Below are 19,398 nucleotides of genomic sequence, written 5' to 3'. Positions count from 1 at the left end.
ACCAAGTATTTTCTTGGCTGCGAGTAGGCTGTCTGCAGCAATTCGGCGCGTGGGAATCCCGGCTCGCACGCCAGCCTTCCCCGTGGGAAGTGTGTCCCCTCCCCAGGCGGGAAGGCCTGCTAGGTCCGCACGCCAGGCCCTTGCCCCGCGCCGTCAACCCCTAGCTCATTTGCATAGGGACGCGCGCGGCGCCGGCGAGCGGGAGGGCGGGCGCGGCCGGCGAGTCGGCGCGCGCGCGCCCTGACAGATCGGCCCTGCTCGTTCACTCGCTCGTCCCCGGCTTCCGAGCACAGCATGGCGGTCAAGGTGACTCCAACTCTTTGCTGCTGCCTTTATTGCATAAGCGACACCGGGGGCCTTCCATCTAGCCCCCCACCTCTTCCCATTTCCTTTTCCTCGTTCTTAGATTGCGAGTCCTGGGCACCAGCTCGCGGGTGGGGAAGCTATAGGGTTTGGACCGGAGGGAAAGGATGCCCGGCTGGGGGAGGGGACGGTGGAGAGATTTGTGAGTTCGAGGGGCGTGTGGGGACCACAGGTCTAGAAAGCTAGAGTCAAGTCCAGCCTTAGGTGCATGGGATTTTGAGCCTGGAGTTAGAGGACACCGGGAAGTGGGGAGGAGGAAGTGGCATGTAAAGCCGGTGTAGCTAAGATATCCGTGAATTGCGGTGGGGGAGGGGGCGAGCCATTGAGTCATTTGGGGCCTCAATGCGGCCGGGGGCTGTGGTTGGCATTTGCTTTGCAGGATGCTGATAGCATTTGGCAAGGTTGTAGCAGCTCTAATATTTTGGATTGGGTAGGGAAAAGGGGTGAGCGTACATAATGATATACTAGGATTGCTTTCATCGGGAAGAAAGGCAGCTAGGCCAAGCGATTTCCCTTGCCCCATTCTTGCTGTCCTCAGGATTTAAAGTTGGGTGATTGCTACTGTGTTGCTAGCACATTGGATATTAAAGTAAAAGGTTGACGTTTGCGATCCTCCCTTTTCTGTTCTGAAGAATTTGCTATCTTAGGCTTTTCACACCTGTCTTTCCAACCCTCCAGTCACGGATCTCCTAATTGACAGTTGTTATCAGCAGTTAGTGCTTTTGGTTTGTTTGAAGCTAAATGACCATATAAAAGATAAGAATATTGATTGTTAGTAATGTGAACTCTAATCTGAAGCGATTGTGTAGTCTTCCTAGTATCTAGTGAAGTATTAACTGGCCTTCCCCCCCCCCCTCCCTTTACAGGTGCAGACAACCAAGCGAGGTGATCCTCATGAGTTAAGAAACATATTCCTACAGGTAAATTGGCTTATGTACTGTGCTTTTCACTGACAAAAAAGAAAAACAACAAAAAAAAGTGTATGTCTTCAGCCCTTTTCTGTACTTAACTTGAGGAATGGACTATTTTGATGTAGTATTCTTACAAATGTGGCTAGACAATAATTTATAATTATCGTGTTTTATGAAAGCTTGGTGAAAGGTTTTCCTGTTTATTAAGGTTTGGTGACAGACTTCTCAAATTACTGTTTTTCTTTACTTACCCTAAGACTAAAATGAAGACTTTTCCACTTTGTTAAAGCACTGTGGTGGTGGTGATTGTGATTATGTGCTGTCAAGTCAATTCCGACTCAATAGCAACCCAGTATAGGGTTTCCGAGACTGTAAATCTTTATAGAACCAAAAAGTCTCATCTTTCTCCCAGGGAGAGGCTTTGGTTGGTTGGTTGGTTGCTTATATGCCATGAGTCTGTTCTGACTCATAGTGACCCTGTATAGGGTTTCCGAGGCTGTAAATCTTTACGGGAGCAGAAAGCCTCATCTTTCTCCTGCAGAGCTGCTGGTAGTTTCGAACTGCTTACCTTGAGGTTAGCAGCCCGACTTATAACCACTATGCTATCAGAGCTCTCTGTGGCAAATAAAATGAAAAAAATTATTGACACTTTTATATACTTGATAGATTGTTGTTAAGTGCCATTGAGTTGGTTCTGACCCCTAACAACCCTGTATAGGGTTTCCAAGGAGCGACTGAGTTTGAACTGCTGACCTTGCAGTTCAAACCAACTTTGCATTCTAGTGCATTAGGCCACAGCCCAGACCAGGGCTTGATAGATAGGGTGACTGAAATGATTTCTTCCTTGAAAGTTACTTGTTTATAAAGTTTTCCTAATTATAAGCAATCTTTCCTGTAACTTGTTATAAGATAAGAACATTATGTTGTTAGGTGCCGTCGAGTCCTGTTTGGACCTATGCCATCCTCACAATTGTTACTATGTTGGGGCTCATTGCTGCTGCCACCGTGTCAATCCATCTTGTTGGGCATCTTCCTCTTTTTTGCTGACCCTCCACTTTACTAAGCATGATGTCCTTTTGCAGGGACTGGTTCCTCCTGATAACTTGTGAAGTATAAGTGATAAAGCATATTATGGCTATTCTTAATATGTGTCTGTCTTTTTACCTCTCTACTTACATTATATCCACAGGCCTTGGTTTTTGCTTTTTTTTTAAAAAAATAGAATATTATTCTCTAAAATGCTTCTACTGATCTACCTTGATTTCTTTAATTCTGCTCCAGTTATAACGATCAGTGACTTGGCTACAGACTTAAAAGCAAACACAAAAGCCAAAAGGTTGGCTTAGCTTTTGTTTTGCTAGCTTTTCTTAAATTTCAAAAGTTTCCTCCTAGGAGATTATACTTGAGAAGTAAATTTAAAGGGAGATAAGCTAAGGTGTTCACTAAATCTTGTGTTTTTCTCTGATATTTTCTCTTATATTGTATTCTACTTCCTATTCTACATTTGTTTTTTGTGTAGGCACTTTGACCTTGGACAGGTCCCTGCTGAGCCTTAGTTTCTTCCTCTGTAAAATGAGAGGTGATCTTAAGGTTCCTTCCAACTCCAAAAGTCTATGATTCTATATTAGGAACAGATTCTAACATATGCTGATGAGCCTAGAATAGATGCCATTTTAAAAGTCTGAGACATGTGATTGTGCTTACGCTATTGTTGGGGAAGCGGCATAAGTGACCATACACATGTGTAATTCATGAAAAATCATTAGTGAAAATGCTAATCTTAAATTTGATATGGAAAGCATCTTTTCTAGAACAAAAGTAATTGTAATAAAAATGCTCCATTATGACTGGAAACCTTTATCTCCCAGAAGTATTCTTGAGAATAGCCAAAAACATGTCAGTGTTCACCATACCATGTGATTATACTCAATTGTTTTGTGGAGAGTGCATGTGATAGAGTTAATTATATTTTCTGGATTAAATAGGCATGCCGCATGATGTGGTGAAAAGAGCACCAGCCTAGGTGTCAGGAGCACTGGGTTCAGTTCCAGGCCCTGCCACTATCTGGTGTGGCACTTTTAGGTTAATTATTTAGCCTTCCTAGGCTTTGTCTCCTAATGTAGGTCTTGATGAGGCATAAAGAAATGGAAATTGAGCTCTTTCTCTAGCTTTAAGAGGTCCATGGAATTGTGTGTTTTTTGTAAGAGGGGGAATTTTGGGAGAAAAGACATGGCTACAACTTTACAACTTTGAAATCTTATAATATCGTGTAATGTTTTGCAAATTTTCTTTTTACACATTATTTTGATGGCCTTATTTTATTTTTATATTGAAGTGCAGTAAAATTCATAACTGAGTATTTGGTGTGGTGCTGTAGGATAAGCACTGGACTGCTAATCATTAGGTCAACAGTTCAAACCTACCACCCCCTCCTTGGAAACCATATACAGGATTGCCAAGAGCCAGAACCAACTTGACAGCACTGAAGAACAATAAAAGCATTGACCTAGGCATTGTTAATAGATGAGAGAGATCATAGACACCTACCTTCAGGAAGCTATAAAGACTTGTTGTTGTTTTTAAGTGCCACTGAGTTGGTTCCGACTCATAGCAACTCTGTATAAGAGATTCCGAGGAGCGGGTGGTGAATTTGAACCACTGACCTTGAGGTTCAAACTGACTGTTCAGTCTATGGTGCTTAGGAAGAGAAAATATAACTCGTTGAATCAATTTGAGAACAGTTATCAACATATTAAATTTTGATTTCCTTGACGACTTCAAACTATAGCTATTTGAAGTTTTATTACAGATGTGTATGGTGTATTAATACCTTACATGCCATTGACAAAATTAGCTTTTAACACAAACAATTAATAAACCAACACATAAAAACAATTATAACCGGAAGAACATTGAAAAACCAAACCTACTGCCATTGAGTCGATGCAACTTACAGAGATCCTATACAAGGTTTCTGAGACTGTAAATCTTTAAGGGAACAGACAGTTTCATTGTTTTCCTGTGGAGTGGAGAACTTGTAGTTAGCAGCCTAGCACCTAACCCACAGTGCCAGCAGGCTAGAATCAAACTCCAGAACCCATATTCACTCTTACACTATACTGGTTGTAGAAACTTGAAAACAGAAGGTGATTTTGGAAAGACAGATATGTTGCTTGTTAAGTTCCATCAACTTGTTCTAACTCATAGTGACCCTGTTACAGCGTTTCTAAGGAGCAACTGGTGGGTTTGAACTGCCAGCCTTGTGGTTAGCAGTCCAGTGCTTATCCTACTGCGCCACACCAGGAGTCCTGGTGGCCTGTGCTGATAAGGCCAAGACAAAGGTATAGAAGGGGCTGATGGCATTTGTGTTTTGTTAAAAAGTTAAAAGAAAAAAAAGCTCGTCATGTGGTGTTTTAATGGAGAACCAGTGTGTTTATGTTGTAACTGTCTAGAACAGTTGGCCAGGGAGTTTGGACTGGAAACAGTGGGGAGGCACTGTAGTTTCTGAGTGGATAATTTGAAGTGGTGAATTCTGGCAGCTCTTTGTGTATGTTGGATAAAGTGTGGAGAGATTGGAAGTAGGAAGGCGATCAAGTAAGAGGCTGTTGAAATAATACACATTGGAGATAATGACCCGGAGAGGCTGATGGCTGGGGAAGCAGAAAGGACAGATGATACCATGGACTTTGTGAGGAAAAAAATCTATTTAATTAGGTGTTAAATATGAAAGTAAAGGAAAGAATAATGAATTTGGCATTTTTAGCATAGAGGTGAATTGGTAAAGCTTCTGTTTTCAGATTGTTTCTTTTTGTTGTTGGTTAGTTTGATTGTTAAATAAGTGTTCCCATAAGTTGAAGTTAATTTTGGACAGATACAAAATTGTATGTTTGTCAAGTTGGTTCCAACTCATAGTGACCCTGCATAGGGCTTCTGAGTAGTGGCTGGTGGATTTGAACTGCTGACTTTGCAAGTTAGCCGTACAGTACCATACCAGGACTTGTATAGATCTAGGGAATTAATTATAAAATAAATTGGACAGAAGCTCAGAGACTGATTTATAAGCAATATCCACAATTGAAGTGGCAAAGAAGAGGAGGAAAACAAGGAAGAATGAATGTTTAAAGAGTTGTTGTTGTTGTTAAGTGCTGTCAAGTCGGTTCCAACCCATAGCGACCCTGAACAGGGTTTCCGAGGCTGTAAATCTTTACGGGAGCAGAAAGCTTCATTTTTCTCCTGCGGAGCAGCTCGTAGTTTTGAACTGCTGACTTTGCGCTTCACAGCCCAATTTGTAACCACTATGCTACCAGAACTCCTTTAGAATAGAAAGTGGCTAAACTAGATTATTCTGTTACTAGTATGATTTGCTTTTATAGAATTCTGGGGTCATTTAAGTTCACTGTCATTTGAGCTATTTAAAGACTACAGTGGGAAGATTTAATTAAAAAATTTAGAATGCAGTGGGAAACTATAAAATTTAGATCTTTGTCATTAACTGTTTAAGTTGATATCATCAATATACCTAGATAGTCATTTTTGTCTTATAAACAGCAAAATATTTCTATTTGAAATTGTTGGTATATCTGTTTGGTGAAATTAATGTGTGGAGACTTTCATGAAGAAGGCTTTTAGAAGAACAAAGGATTATGATTTTGAGTATGGGGAAATCGGTTTATTTACTTATTTTCGTTGTTCTTCATTGGTTCTCAGATTTTGGTGGGCTTTGTTTTCTATTTGTTAAAAACTACAGCAGCAACAACAAATGGTAGTCACTAGAATTTTGCTTTGCTCCCCAAGTTCATGAAATTGGAGTGCAACAGATGATTTCTTGTTAGACTGTGCTAGACTTTTACAACCAGTTGTCCAGGTAAGATTTCACTATTACAGACTACCTTTGCAACTGTCATTTCTTGATTTGTCTCTTTCTTCTTTTACGTTTCTTACCCACACACTATCATTGACCCAATTTTGCTACATCAGAAGTATATAGTAGCAAAAGGAGAGGATAGCAGCAATGAAGAGGGAGGTGAGGTTGGGACAACAGAAATGTCAACTGCTGTTTGATAGAAGCCTGCCAAATTTCAGAATGAAGAGCTAATCTGATCTGTGCTTTGTGGCAAACTAGGTTTGTCAAAAGTTATTTTCATTTAGTGAGTTTTTAAGATCTCTTTTTTGTTATATATTTTCTAGTTGGCACACTTTCCATTGCTTATTTGTTAGTGTATAGTATGGTGAAAGCAACACATGTACCGGACTAAAAGTGTACTGAAATTCGACACTCATTCTGTTCTTCTTCGTTTTTTAATACCACTAAGATAACACAGAAAGTTAGATCCCATAGAAAATGATGAAATGGCATTGTTTTCCTGTCTTCTTTATTTTAGATCAGAGAATAAACTGAAGAACATGCTGCTGATGTAAAACAAAGACTGATTCTTCCTTAGGGTTTTCATGATAATGTTATTGGTCTTTGCTTCTTTTGTTGTTCTTGAGAGTATACATAGAATGTATTGGTTTTTAATGGACAGATAAGTCCTTTAAACTTCATAATTTAGAAATTGAGGAGAAACTTTTAAATTGGGTTAAATAAACCCACCATGGGAAACACAGAAGAGAATATAGAGCATGCTAGGTAAACATTTTAGAATGTAAGAATTGAAGATAAGAACCTTTATCATTTGTTTGTATAGTGTTTACTATGAACTAAATAGAGTCCTCATAAAACAAAACAAAACAAAAAACAATACCAAGACACTATTCTTGTGTCTTCCGCCACCCCCATATTTCCTCTGCCAACCTCCCTCCGGTTGTATATTGCCTGCGCCGTCACCCATGTCAACGCTTGTCTGCCCTCTATCATATGTATCATTTCTTCCTCCCCCCTAAACCCTCATAGATTGTTTCTTTTATCAAGAAAACCCCCTCTCTTTTGAATTTATTTTTAAAATAGATTATTTTGATCTGTGTATGGTTTCTCATTTCTGTGCTTTCTTATGGGTGATTGCTTTGAGTAGACTGTGATTTTTCCAGTTTAATTTCCTGTTACCTATAAGGATTCTTAGAATACCTTTACCTGGGCCTCAGTTAACACCTTTTCACGCAGGAGGCAGCAATGTGACTTTGCAGTTTAACCTAGGTTAAACTTTGCCTCATTTGACCCCTTTTTGCTATGTGACCTTAGATGTTTATTATTTTGGAGCCTGTTTTCTCATCTATATGAGAAGGGATAATGATGCTTACTACATAGGGATGTTATAGAGATTAAAGTGAAGTAATGTGTAAACTATGCTTGACGCATGGAGACTGAATGAAGTTTAGTTTCTTGTTCCTTTCCTTTTCTTCAAGATGAGATAAACACACTTGCCTTTCTTGAACAGGCTCTGGGTCTTGCTCAGATAACTGTGCTGGACCCAGGCAGTGATTAGGATGTTAATGTGTGTTTGTGATTCAAGTAATGTTAACAACCTAGATTCTTGAGACATACATCTGTGGTTTTTGCAAAGCTCATATTCAGGGATAGCTCCATAAATAGTTGTTTCCTACAAGTCTGTAGGCTTCAAGAAGAGATATTTGTTACTGTTAGTAGTTTCCATCTGTTTGATTTTGACTCATGGTGACCCCATGCTTTCCGAATAGAACTGCTCCATAAGACTTTCAAGACTAGCCTTTGAGACCAGATCTCTGGGTGTGTTTGAACCCTCAACTTTTTGGTTAGTAGTTGAGTGGCTAACCATTTATGCTACCCTGGTACTCCTAGAAGGGGTATAAGTCATGCTCTAAAGCTGAGAGACCTTGGAGGACCTTTGTAGGGTTTTCTTCTGACACTTCAATGGCTCAGTCTGAATGAGAAGAGCAAGAATAGTGGTCATAGCTCTCCCATTGGGACAGCCCCAGATTAAAATCCTGTCAGTTCAGCGTTTTCAGGAGAAAGAAGATGCTCTTATCCTAAATTCCAAGTTAAATCTTAGAACTATCGTTCACATGTTCTGATTGGTCCAACCTTATATGGAAAGGAAAGAGATCCCAGAAAAGCAAAGCATTACTGAAAGAGAACAAAGCAAGAGACCTCTCACTTTGTGATCTCAAAACCAATTACACAGCCACAGTGGCTAAAGCAGCCTGGTACTGATACAACAAAAGACATAGATCAGTGGAACAGAATTGAGAACCCAGGAGTAAATCCATTCACCTATGCTCAGTTGATCTTTGACAGAACACATCAAATGGAGAAAAGAGGGTCTCTTCAACAAGTAGTGTTGGCAAAATTGTAAATCCATTCGCTGAAGAATGAAACAAGACCCATATCTCACACCATAAACAAAAACAAACTCAACCGGGATTGAAGACCTGAAAGTAAAACCTTAGAACTATAATCATCACTGAAAAAATAGGGACAAATTTAGGGGCTCTGATACATGGCATGAATATACTACCAAACATAACTGAAAACATAACCAACAGCAGAAGACAAACTAGATGGCTGGGATCTCCTAAAAATTAGACACTTATGTACATAAAAAGATTTCAACAAAAGAATAAAATTAGAACCCAGAGACTGGGAAAAAATTTTTGGCAGTGACATTTCAAACAAGGGACTACTCTCTAAAATGTATAGAACACTTAAATAACTCAACAACAAGAAGAGTTATAAATAACCCAATTGGCAATTATTTTCAAAGTTACTTTGGTATATTTTGATATATCAAAAATGGGTAGAGGACATGAACAAACACTTCACCGAAGAGGACATTCAGGCGACCAACAAACATCTGAGGAAATGTTCACAATCATTTACCATTGTTGTTGTTGTTGTTAAGTGCTGTTGAGTCGATTCTGACTCATAGCAACCCTGTATAGGGTTTCCAAGGAGCAGCTGGTGAGCTTGAACCACCGACCTTGCAGTTAAAACAGCTTTGCAGTCTGACACATTAACTCACAGCACCACACCAAGACTCCATTAGACATATACAAATCAAAATAGCAATGAGATATCTCACCCTAGCATTAATAGCAAAGAACAGAAAATAACAGAAAATAAATGCTGGCCAGTGTAGAGGGACCACTGCTGGGACTGTAAAATGTGCAACCACTGTGGAAAACCGTGTGGCGCTTCTCAAAAAGTTGGTAATAGAAAAACTGTATAACCCAGCAATCCCTCTACTTGGCATATATCCTCAAGAAATAGGAGCCATGGCATGAATAGTCATGTGCACATTCATTTTTTAGCACTATTCACAATAGCAAAAAGATGGAGAAAGCCTGAATGCCCATCATCAGAAGAATGGTTAAACAAACTTTAATACATACATGCAATGGAATGCTATGGAATATTGAAAAATAACTTCAAATCTCTGAAACACTCCATAATATGGATGAACCTTGTGCTGAGTGAAATATTGTTGTTGTTGTTAAGTGCCATCGAGTCAGTTCCCACGCATAGCAGCCCTGCATAGGGTTTCCAAGGAGCGGCTGGTATGTTTAAACTGCCAACCTTATTGTCATCAGTCCAGTGCTTATCCAAGTTAGTCAATCACAAAAGGACAAATATTGCATGAGACCACTAGTAAGGTTGGCCCAGGATCGGGCAGTGTTTCGTTCTGCTGTGCATAAGGTAGCTATGAGTCGGTACCGACTTGATGGCACCTAACAACAACACCAACAACTATTATAAAAAGTCAAGAAAAGGTTTTCATGCTAAATGAAACATTCCATGATGGTTTGTTTCCAGGAGCAGGAAGGAAGGGAGGATTATTCATCAGCTAGAATAATGTTAACTTGGGTAATGATGATGGATACATATGTTTGCTTAGATGATGAGGTAGGCAATATAAAACAAGAAGGAGGTTGTCTTAAGAAAAAATGAAGGTAGGGGAGAACCCAGGGAGGAGTGCAAGAATTGAAGGTAATAAAGTTAAATACTGTTAACTGATGGTACATGGAGGGGGATTATAATCATTTAAATGAAGCAAAATATATCTAGAGTGTTCTAATTAACAAAAAATGACATCTTCACATATAAATGTGTCATTTAAGTGTATCTAGGCTATGAGTATTTTAAGGATCAACCTATTGCCATCAGTTTAATTCAAACTGATAGGCACCCTGTAGGACAGAGTAGAAGTGCTCCTCAGGTTTCCCAAGGCTGTGCATCTTTCTACTAGCATTCTTTAACAAAATTTTTTATTGTGACTTACAGAGCAGATGATCAGTTTTATATTCAATAAATTATATACTTGGCTTCATTTAAATTATTATAATCCCTCTCCATGATAAGGTCTAGGAGTTCTGGTGTGGCATTGTGGACTAATATACAAAGTCGTGTGAACTGCAAAGGTCTGTGGTTCAAGCTCACCAGCTGTTCTTTGGAAACACTATACAGGGTCGCTATGGGTCGGAATCGACTGGATGGCACTTAACAACAGATCGGTATAAGACCAGAAGCCCTTTATGAACTCTGCTCCAAATCCCAATATTTCTCTGTCAGACAGATTCATCCAATTTCATTTCCTTTATTATTTAAGGATTCTTAGAACATCTTGAGTTGGGAATCAAATTAACCCTCCCCACCACTCTTTTTTTTTCAAATTTCTTGTGAAGTGAGTGAAAGTTTACAGAGCAGCATATAATCAATTTTACATTCAACAAATCATAAATTTCATTGCATTTCACTTACTGTAATCCCCTCAATGTAACATCACTTATCACACTTCCTCCCTGTGATTCTTGTTTCCATTCTTCCTTCTTTTCCAACACTTTTGACGTTTTCCTTAGGTAAATGCTGCCCTTTTGATCTCAAATGGTTGACTATTCTCTGGTGTGCATATTTCACTAGTGTTGTTATCCGCTCTATATACCTGTGTACTCCTTGGCTGAAGACTGAGCCATGAGGGTGAGTTCAGTTCCAGAGTTGAAGATGACCAAGGACATAGTCTTGGGATTCCTTCGGTCTCTCTCAGTTTTTGCTTGTCGTGACTTTATTTTACAATTTAAATATACAGCCACAAAAATTGACAAGTGAGATTGAATAGTTTTTGCCTAAGGGATAGAAAATGTAATGCCAGGACAATTCCAGAACACATGATCTGATAAGTACAATTCTTTTGTGGAGGCAAGACTTGAATTCAGAATGTAATAAGTAAAACACAATGTCATTTCCCCCCCCTACACTCAACCTTTTTTTGTGTGTGTGTTTTTTTTGAGGGGGGAGTGGGGCAGGAAGATGTACAGAAAGCCACTCAGGAATGTATAATAATTTAAACAGCCAAAGGGCACATTCTGCAAGCCTGCCTCCTGGCTGCCAGCTTTCAGTCTTTCTCTTTCCATGAGTGTAGAGTTCTCAGCTGCTCTCTCTCTGTGCCCTCATCTCTGCTTTCATCTTTGGTGTAGCTGCTTCTCTGAATAAGGTTTCACGTTCTGCTTATGCTCTTCTCCCTTGATGGCACTAGGGTCCTTCAGTCTCTTTTTGAACAGTAAAGTAAGCCTGGTCTTTTTTTTTTTTTTTTTTAAATTAAGTTTGAGTTTTGCTCCACACTTTCTCCCACTCTATTTAAGACTTTCTAATGTGATCCCTTTTCAGAGCTGTTGGTAGTGGTAGCTGGGCACCATCTAGTTCTTCTGGTCTCAGGGTTGTAGAGACTGATGTTTACATGTTCCATTAGTTCATTGGGCTAATAGTTTCTAAGTATCTTCAGTTTTCATCATTCATTTTTTTCTCTGCACAGGGAGAGATCAATAGCTGTACTTTAGATAGCGACTCATGAGCCTTTGAGATCCTAGTTGCTATTCACTAAAATAGGGTGTAGAACATTGTCTTTGTGGGCAGTAAATAGCCCTTTTCATCCAGGAGACAACGTGGTGTGGCTGGAGCCTACATAGGCTTTAATTTTCATTTGACCCCTAAGAGATAACTACTGTTTTTGGTTGTTTCTTTCCAGATATTTTCCCATGTATTTACTTAGTGAATACACTGTTTTGTGGCTTAAGTAATAAAATGGTTAATGCTAACTTGAGTCACTGTTATATGTTGGGTACTGTTTTATGTGCTTTATACAAATCATCATGTTTAGTCTTCAGAATGACTCTAAAAGGTAGGTACTATTATGATTCCCATTTCATAGACAAGGGAACTTGTACAGAAAGATTAGCAACTTGCTCAAGGTCATAAAGTACATGGAGGAACCTTACTTTTGTATTATCATATAACGTGCCTTCTTACCATAATAGCCATGTTGTAGTTTTTCCTTTAGCATTAAAAAAGGGTTTTGTGGGGGGCAGAATTTCAAGCATACATATATAAAGCTTGAGAGGCTGTTATAATGAATTGATATCCTTCACCAATTATCATAACCAGTCTTGCCTCATTTATACCCCAGCTGCACTAGATTCTTTTGCTGCAAATCCTAGATATCATATCACTACATCTGCAAATACTTCATCTATCTCTAAAAAAGAAAGATGGAAAAACCAACTAGTCAAACAAACCACAATACCATGATCACACCTAAAAACACTTTTTTAATATCAATTTCCATTCAATTTTGAACTTTTCTTGATGGTTTTATATATTTTTTTAAAATTAGAATCTAAGCTAGGTTCATACATTGCATTTGGTTGAAACCGCGCTTAGATATTTTATAATTTTTCCATTCCCTACCAGTATAAAGGAGTACTGTAAGATAAGCTCTGGACTGCTAACTGCAAGTTTCGCGATTCAAACCCACCAACTGCTCCTTGGAAACCCTAAATAGGGTTGCTAAGAGTCAGAACTGACTCGATGGCATTTAACAACATCCAGTATAAAAATTCTTCTTCCTTTATGGCAAAAACATTAGTAGTTAGTCAAGGTTTCCCAATATTAAAGCATTCTGTCCTCCTAGGAGCTGCACCTTGATCAGCAGAGATCTAATTTGCCCAGACTTATAAATGTGTGTTCACATGATTACTTAAATCATTAAATTGAAGTACTTGAACAATGCAAATTAACTATTCAACTTAATCTGCCCTGGGAAGCATTTTAGTTCCAATTACTGAAATTTTCAGGGCCCCTATTTTACTTCCAAGGTTCTTAGCCATTTTGAAGGGAAATTTTTGCAGGTAGTTCTAGTTTATAATGACAGCTTCAGTTGATTTCAGTGATTAACGAGGTCTTGTACTCCTCCCGTCTACCAGGAATTGTAGTGTTCAGTTGCTGACAATGGCATTTGCTATGATGGACACAGTATATAGATGAGGCAGAAAGAAAAAGCAAGCAGCTAGCATTTCACGGATACAACCTGAGGTAGCAAGGCAGATTTTTGGAGAATTTTTTGCAAAATCAAACAGATGATTTTATTATATATGTAAAATGTATAATATATATATATACCAATTAAAACTGGATGTATAAAATTGCCTTTTTCTAATGCACAAGTAGTTGATTTGAGTAAATATCAGTAAATTTTGTCTAATTATTATCTCTGCTTTAAACATTTAAGGTGGACATATTGCTTAATTTTTTTCTTACTAAAATACTCTTTAAGATAGAATATCTTTTCATTATAATTGATCCAACAGTATGAATCCCACATTGCAGTGTTGTAGCAGGGTTTGTATGTCAGATCTGCTATGGTCTCATTTGTGCAGCAAAAGGGCATGCATTCCTAACTAAATTTGGCTTCCATTAGACATAAGAGCAGTAATACTGAAAGACAGCAAGAGGATTAGCTTCATATGGTTAGCTCCTTGCCTTGGTACAGTGTCCTCTTCCATTGGTCATGTAGTTCATTTTTCTACATGAGAAATGCTTTATCTACAGGTATTGCACTTTGTGACAGTGTGTTTTGAGTTGTTGAATTTGAAAGGATGTTAAGATCTGAAATTGTCAATTCATCTCGGTTGGAACAAAGTCCTGGAGGAGCAGTTTGTTTTGACTCATATTACAGCCGCATGTTGAATAAGCAGAGATGAAGCTGCCTAGACCAGTCAGAACTGATCTCTTGGTAGGGCCAGGGTTAGCCAAGCCAAGGAAACCGTGGTTTAGGGAGAGATGAAAAATTAGAACAATGACTCCTTCATGTTTGGGCAAAAGTCGAAAACTGAGTAAGCAAGAAGGGAAACTGGGAGCTTATGCATTTCTGTGTTTCTAAAAATTTTACAATAATTGTTTCAATATGCATTACAGCTTCAAGTGCTTTGATGTTCTAGATCACACTTTTCCCCTCACACATGTGAAGCAATTTTTCTGTAACCCCTTGTTAGAGAAGAGGCTCAGAGAAGCTGGATTCTTGCCCAAGAATGGCCAACTAGTTTAGCACAGGAGATGATAGCCCAAGTTTTCTGATCCTGGTTTAGGTGTCCTTCATGCCGTTGTTTCGGAGCTGCTTGAGGGCAGAAACTGTCTGCATCCCTAGGTATGGTGCCTGACATACAGTTAGTGCAATGTTTTTGAATGAGCAAAATAACTGGGAAGATTTTATTTCAGTGGATTTTTTGGCTTAAAAAGTGTTGCTAGATCTGTTACCCACGTTTTGGTGTGTACACTTGAAAATCCTTTGTTTTTATATGCCATGTATTTAAACAAAACAAACAGTGTAGTCAGTCTCTGAAAAATCTTTTAGAAGTACAAAACATCTAAGAATTGGTTTCTTAACTTATTACCATTTTGTTGTTGTTGTTGTTGTTGTTAAGTGCTGTTGAGTCAGTTCTGACCCATAGTGACCCTGTATAGGGTTTCTGAGGAGCCAGCTGGTAAGCTTGAACTTCCGACCTTGCAGTTCAAATGGCTTAGCATTCTGGCGCCACACCAGGACTCCTTATACCATTTAGACAAGGCAATTTGTATCATTTAGACTATTTTTCTAACTTATTCTAAGTTGTTGTTTTTTTCTCAGTGAAAATTTAGCTTATGTATAAGCTCTTGACAAGGCCTAGTTAGTGTAGTTAACCTGTGATGTAAATTGCATACATTCTAAAAGTCACTTTAGGTTTTTATTGAGTGCTATAGGGTTGATTCTGATTCATAGTGGCCCTGTATGACAAAAGAATTGCCCCATAGAGTTTCCTAAACTGTAGTCTTTACAGGAGCCAGGCGCTTGGTCTTTTCTCCCTATGGTGGGCTTGAACTGCTGACTTTTCAATCAACAGCTGAGCATTTAACCATTGAGCCCACCAGGGCTCCTTCACTTAAGGTTAAATTAGACAAATTGAGAAAGCTACTACTATACAATTTACTCTGGTTAAGTGAGGCCTTGCTACACTGATTAGTTGATTTGATAGGCAAAAAATGTTTCTAGATAAACTATATAACAGTCATCTCAGGTGGACTTGGAGGTACAGTGTCATCACTACATGTATCTATAAGTGAAACTCTGTCATCTTTTATAGGCAATGGTTTTGGTTAAATGTTTGAAGATTCTAGTATCTCCTAACATCCATTTAATTTCTCAAACTTTGGAATATCAAGGGTATTTCAAGTACGTATGAACTATCCCCAGTGTTAATGTAAATATTTCTGGAACTGTCAAAGCGTGTTCACTTTTACATGAATACTTGGATTGAGTTTGCAAAAAGTTTAATTAATCAAGAAAATATTGTGTCGTTGAGTCGCTTACAACTCATAGTGACCTTGTATAGATAGAGTTTCCAAGGAGTGACTGATGAGTTTGAACTGCCAACCTTTTGGTTAGCACTTCAGTGCTTATCCTACAGCGCCACACCAGGACTCCAATCAAGAAATCTATTTTTACTCAGATACTGTCAGCTACTTCTTGTCAATGTCTTTCACGTGTCCTTGACTTTTTGCCAAAGAAGGATTTACAACTGCTCAAGAGACATCTTTGAAATGGCAAATGATTAACACCAAAGTTATTTGAAGTCTGACTATACTATTTAATTAGTTTCATTTATAGGCACTTTGGAGTCCTGGTGTGGCGCTGTGGATTAATGTGCCAGACTGCAAAGCCATTTGAACTGCAAGGTTGGCAGTTCAAGCTCACCAGTCCCTTCCCGGAAACCCTATATAGGGTTGCTATGGGTCAGAACCAACTTGACGGCACTTAATAACAATAAGGACCATATTTTAAAGGAGCCTTCCTAGTTTAGTAGTAGTAGTTATAAGTTAGGCTGCCAACTGCAAGGCCAGTAGTTCAAATTTACCAGCTGCTCACCATCACCACCATGTTTTTAAAGTTAAAAAAATTAAAAAAGCAAACAGAAACTTGTGGTTTAAACATATCACATTTTTTGAGGTATCTGCTTTTTTCTGTTAGCCTTCTACGTAGCATACATTAGCATCTGGACTGATTGTGGATAGATTCTAGTTTTAGTTCTATACTCCCTCTTCTGTCTGTTCAGGCAGCAGGCTCACGGACACTGCCAAGTAATTGTCCCTAATTTAATGAGTTAATTAGTTAACTGCCTTCCTGTGAAAGTCAAGTATTGACTCCTTGCGGATGAGACTTGTGTTTTTTCCCTCTGAGCGATGCACTCTATCTTTTACTTAAAATCAAGTTAAAATAGACTAACTTTCACTTAAAATCAAGTTAAAATAGACTAAGAGAGATAGGGAAAACACTAGCAAAATACCTCGGGGAAAGTGGTTCTCTGGCATCGTTTATAACCCCAGATACTGGCAAAGCCTGTTCAGTCTGTGCCAACAAAAGCATTTGTTTTCCTTGTAGACTGCTGTGTCCTTGGTGGTTTGTGCTAAGGTTGCTCTAGTTCCTGATACTTTTAAAGTCTAGAATGATGTGAGATACTGGTGATTCAGTACATCCAGTAGACTTTGATTGTGTGTGTGTGTTGTGTGTGTACATAGTGGTTGGTATCCTGGTAATCCATTTCAGGTACTCGAGAATAGATACCTTTATGGCAAAAAGGAATGGACAATTAGTTGTTAAGTTTTATTAATACTTACTCTGAAATATCTCTTGCACATCTCTGTCTTCTTTTGAAAAATTATCACCTGATATATACATATATGGAGTCCTGGTGTGGCTCTGTAGGATAGGCATTGGCTTGTTAACCACAAGGTTGGTAGTTCAAACCCACCAGTTACTCCTCAGAAGCTTTATACAGGGTTGTATATATGAGTCAGAACCAACTTGATGGCACTTAACAACAACAATATATAAATATATAAATGTTTTTATTAAGTTCTGTTGGGTTGGTTCCTACACATAGTGACCCTGTATAGGGTTTCTGAGACTTTAAATCAAGTTTGCTGGAGCAGAATGCCTCTTCTTTCTTCTGCGGAGCAGCTAGTGTGCTCAAACTGCCTACCTTGTGACTTGCAGTCCAGTGGTTATCATATGGAGCCACCACACACTCCTACATATACACTATGACAAGGTTCATAAACGTTCGTAGAAACATTTCATTTTTCCATGTAATTTTTTAAAAACTTTTTTATAGTGAATTGAGTGAAGGTTTATACAATAGAACATGTTTTACACTCAAATCATATACTTTGCTTCATTGCAATGATTGCAATCCCTTCCTTGTACCATCAGTTAACAGTATTTACCTCTATTCACTTTAACTTTTGCATTCCTCCCTATGCCTCCCACTACCTTCCACTTTCCTCTGTCAGCCTCCCTCTTGTTGTATATTGCCTGCCTGCCATCCATGTTAACATTTGTCTACCCTCTAGCCCATGAATAATTTTCTTGCCGTACCCTCCTCTGCCCTGTAACCACCACACAATATTTCTTTTATCAAGAAAATCTTTTCTTAACTTTTTTATAACAGTGGTCTCATTCAATATTTGTCCTTTTGTGATTCCACTCAGGATAATGTCCTGCAGGTTCATTCAATTACAGATTCATCGCTATCCATGAACTTTGTGAAGTACTCTTGTCTTCATACAACACACACATAAACACGCGTGAGTGGGGAGCAAAAATACCGTGCAGAAATGGAATAGAAAGATAATGGAATTTCCTCCCATACTTTTTGAAGACCATTTTGTCTATGTGCACACACATATATTCATATACTTACATGTACGCATATACAACATCTAAACAGTTGTGGAGAAAGAGAACAAAGTTCACATAATTCCATTTCTAGTATTTTCTTATTTTCTATTTCATGTTTAGTTTTCCTTTATTTTTCATGGGGGTAAGGCAAAAGATATAAGCATGTTTATGATTCCGTCTGTCTGTCTGTCCTTTATATATACCTTTGTCAGTTGTTGAGTTTATTCTGACTAATGGAGATCCCTTGTGTGGTAGAGTAGACTTGTTCCATAGGGTTTTCAAGACTTTTCATAAGCAGATTGTCTGGTCTGTCTTCCAGGGTGCCTTTGAGTAGGTTTGAACTGCCAGTCTTTTGACTAGTAGTTGAGTGCTTAACCATTTACACCACCCAGGGACCATACAAGGAGACTACAGAAAGTTCTTAGAAAAATGGAGTTAAAAGACAGTGGAATTTTCCCCAAAACTTTTTGAAGTCATCTTGTCTGCATGTGTTGTTGTTCATAGTTGCTGTGGAGTTGGCTCCTACTCATGGTGACCTTATGTATAATAAACTATTGCTTGGTCCTGTGCCAACTCCATGATCCTTTTTGAGGCTATCTCATTGATGGTTTTCCTTGTGTTTGCTGAACCTCTACTTTAGCAATTGATCTTTCTTGACAGCATGCCCTAATTAAGAAGAGAAAGTCTGGCCTTTCTTGCTGCTAAGGAGCATTTCTGTTGTATATCTTCTAAGACTGACTTGTTCCTCTGCCAGTGCAGGATAGACAATATTCTTTACCAACACCATAATTCAGAGGCATGCATCAGTTCTTACTGTCTTATTTTTTTATGGTTTAACTTTTCTTAGGCATATGAGGTGATTGAAAAGACTGTGGCTTGGACCAGGCACACCTTAGTCATCAGAGGGGACATCTTTGTTTTTTAGAACTTTAAAGAAGTGTTTTTTGCTGAAAATTAGCCCAGTGTGATATGTTGTTTGATCTCTGCCAAGAAATTTGGAAGACAACTGTCTGGCCAACCGATTGGAAGAGATCCATATTTGTGCCCATTCCAAAGGAGGTGCCCCAACGGAATGTGGAAATCATTGGACAATCTCTTTGATATCTCAAGCGAGTAAAGTTTTGCTAAAGGTAATACAGAAACGGCTACAATCATACATTGACAGAGAATTT

The 19,398-nt window shown here is 38.7% G+C and overlaps 1 protein-coding gene across 2 annotated transcripts in view; it reads left to right on the top strand.

Annotated features, from left to right (window-relative positions):
• The first annotated feature begins 270 nt into the window (after positions 1-270).
• SLC25A12 (solute carrier family 25 (aspartate/glutamate carrier), member 12) overlaps positions 271-19,398 on the top strand; it is a 101,138-nt gene continuing 82,010 nt past the window's right edge. Inside the window, exons 1-2 of one of the 2 annotated variants that reach the window (XM_006866633.1) lie at positions 271-306; positions 1,230-1,283. In XM_006866633.1, the coding sequence (XP_006866695.1) occupies positions 295-306; positions 1,230-1,283 (66 nt within the window). In that variant the 5' untranslated portion in view covers positions 271-294. The remainder of the gene's footprint in view (positions 307-1,229; positions 1,284-19,398) is intronic. The other variant, XM_006866634.1, reaches the window with a different exon arrangement.

The sequence above is a fragment of the Chrysochloris asiatica genome, unplaced genomic scaffold, assembly GCF_000296735.1.
Source record: "Chrysochloris asiatica unplaced genomic scaffold, ChrAsi1.0 scaffold00094, whole genome shotgun sequence".
Lineage (NCBI taxonomy): Eukaryota > Metazoa > Chordata > Mammalia > Afrosoricida > Chrysochloridae > Chrysochloris > Chrysochloris asiatica.
This window is presented reverse-complemented; position numbering and strand designations above follow the sequence as displayed.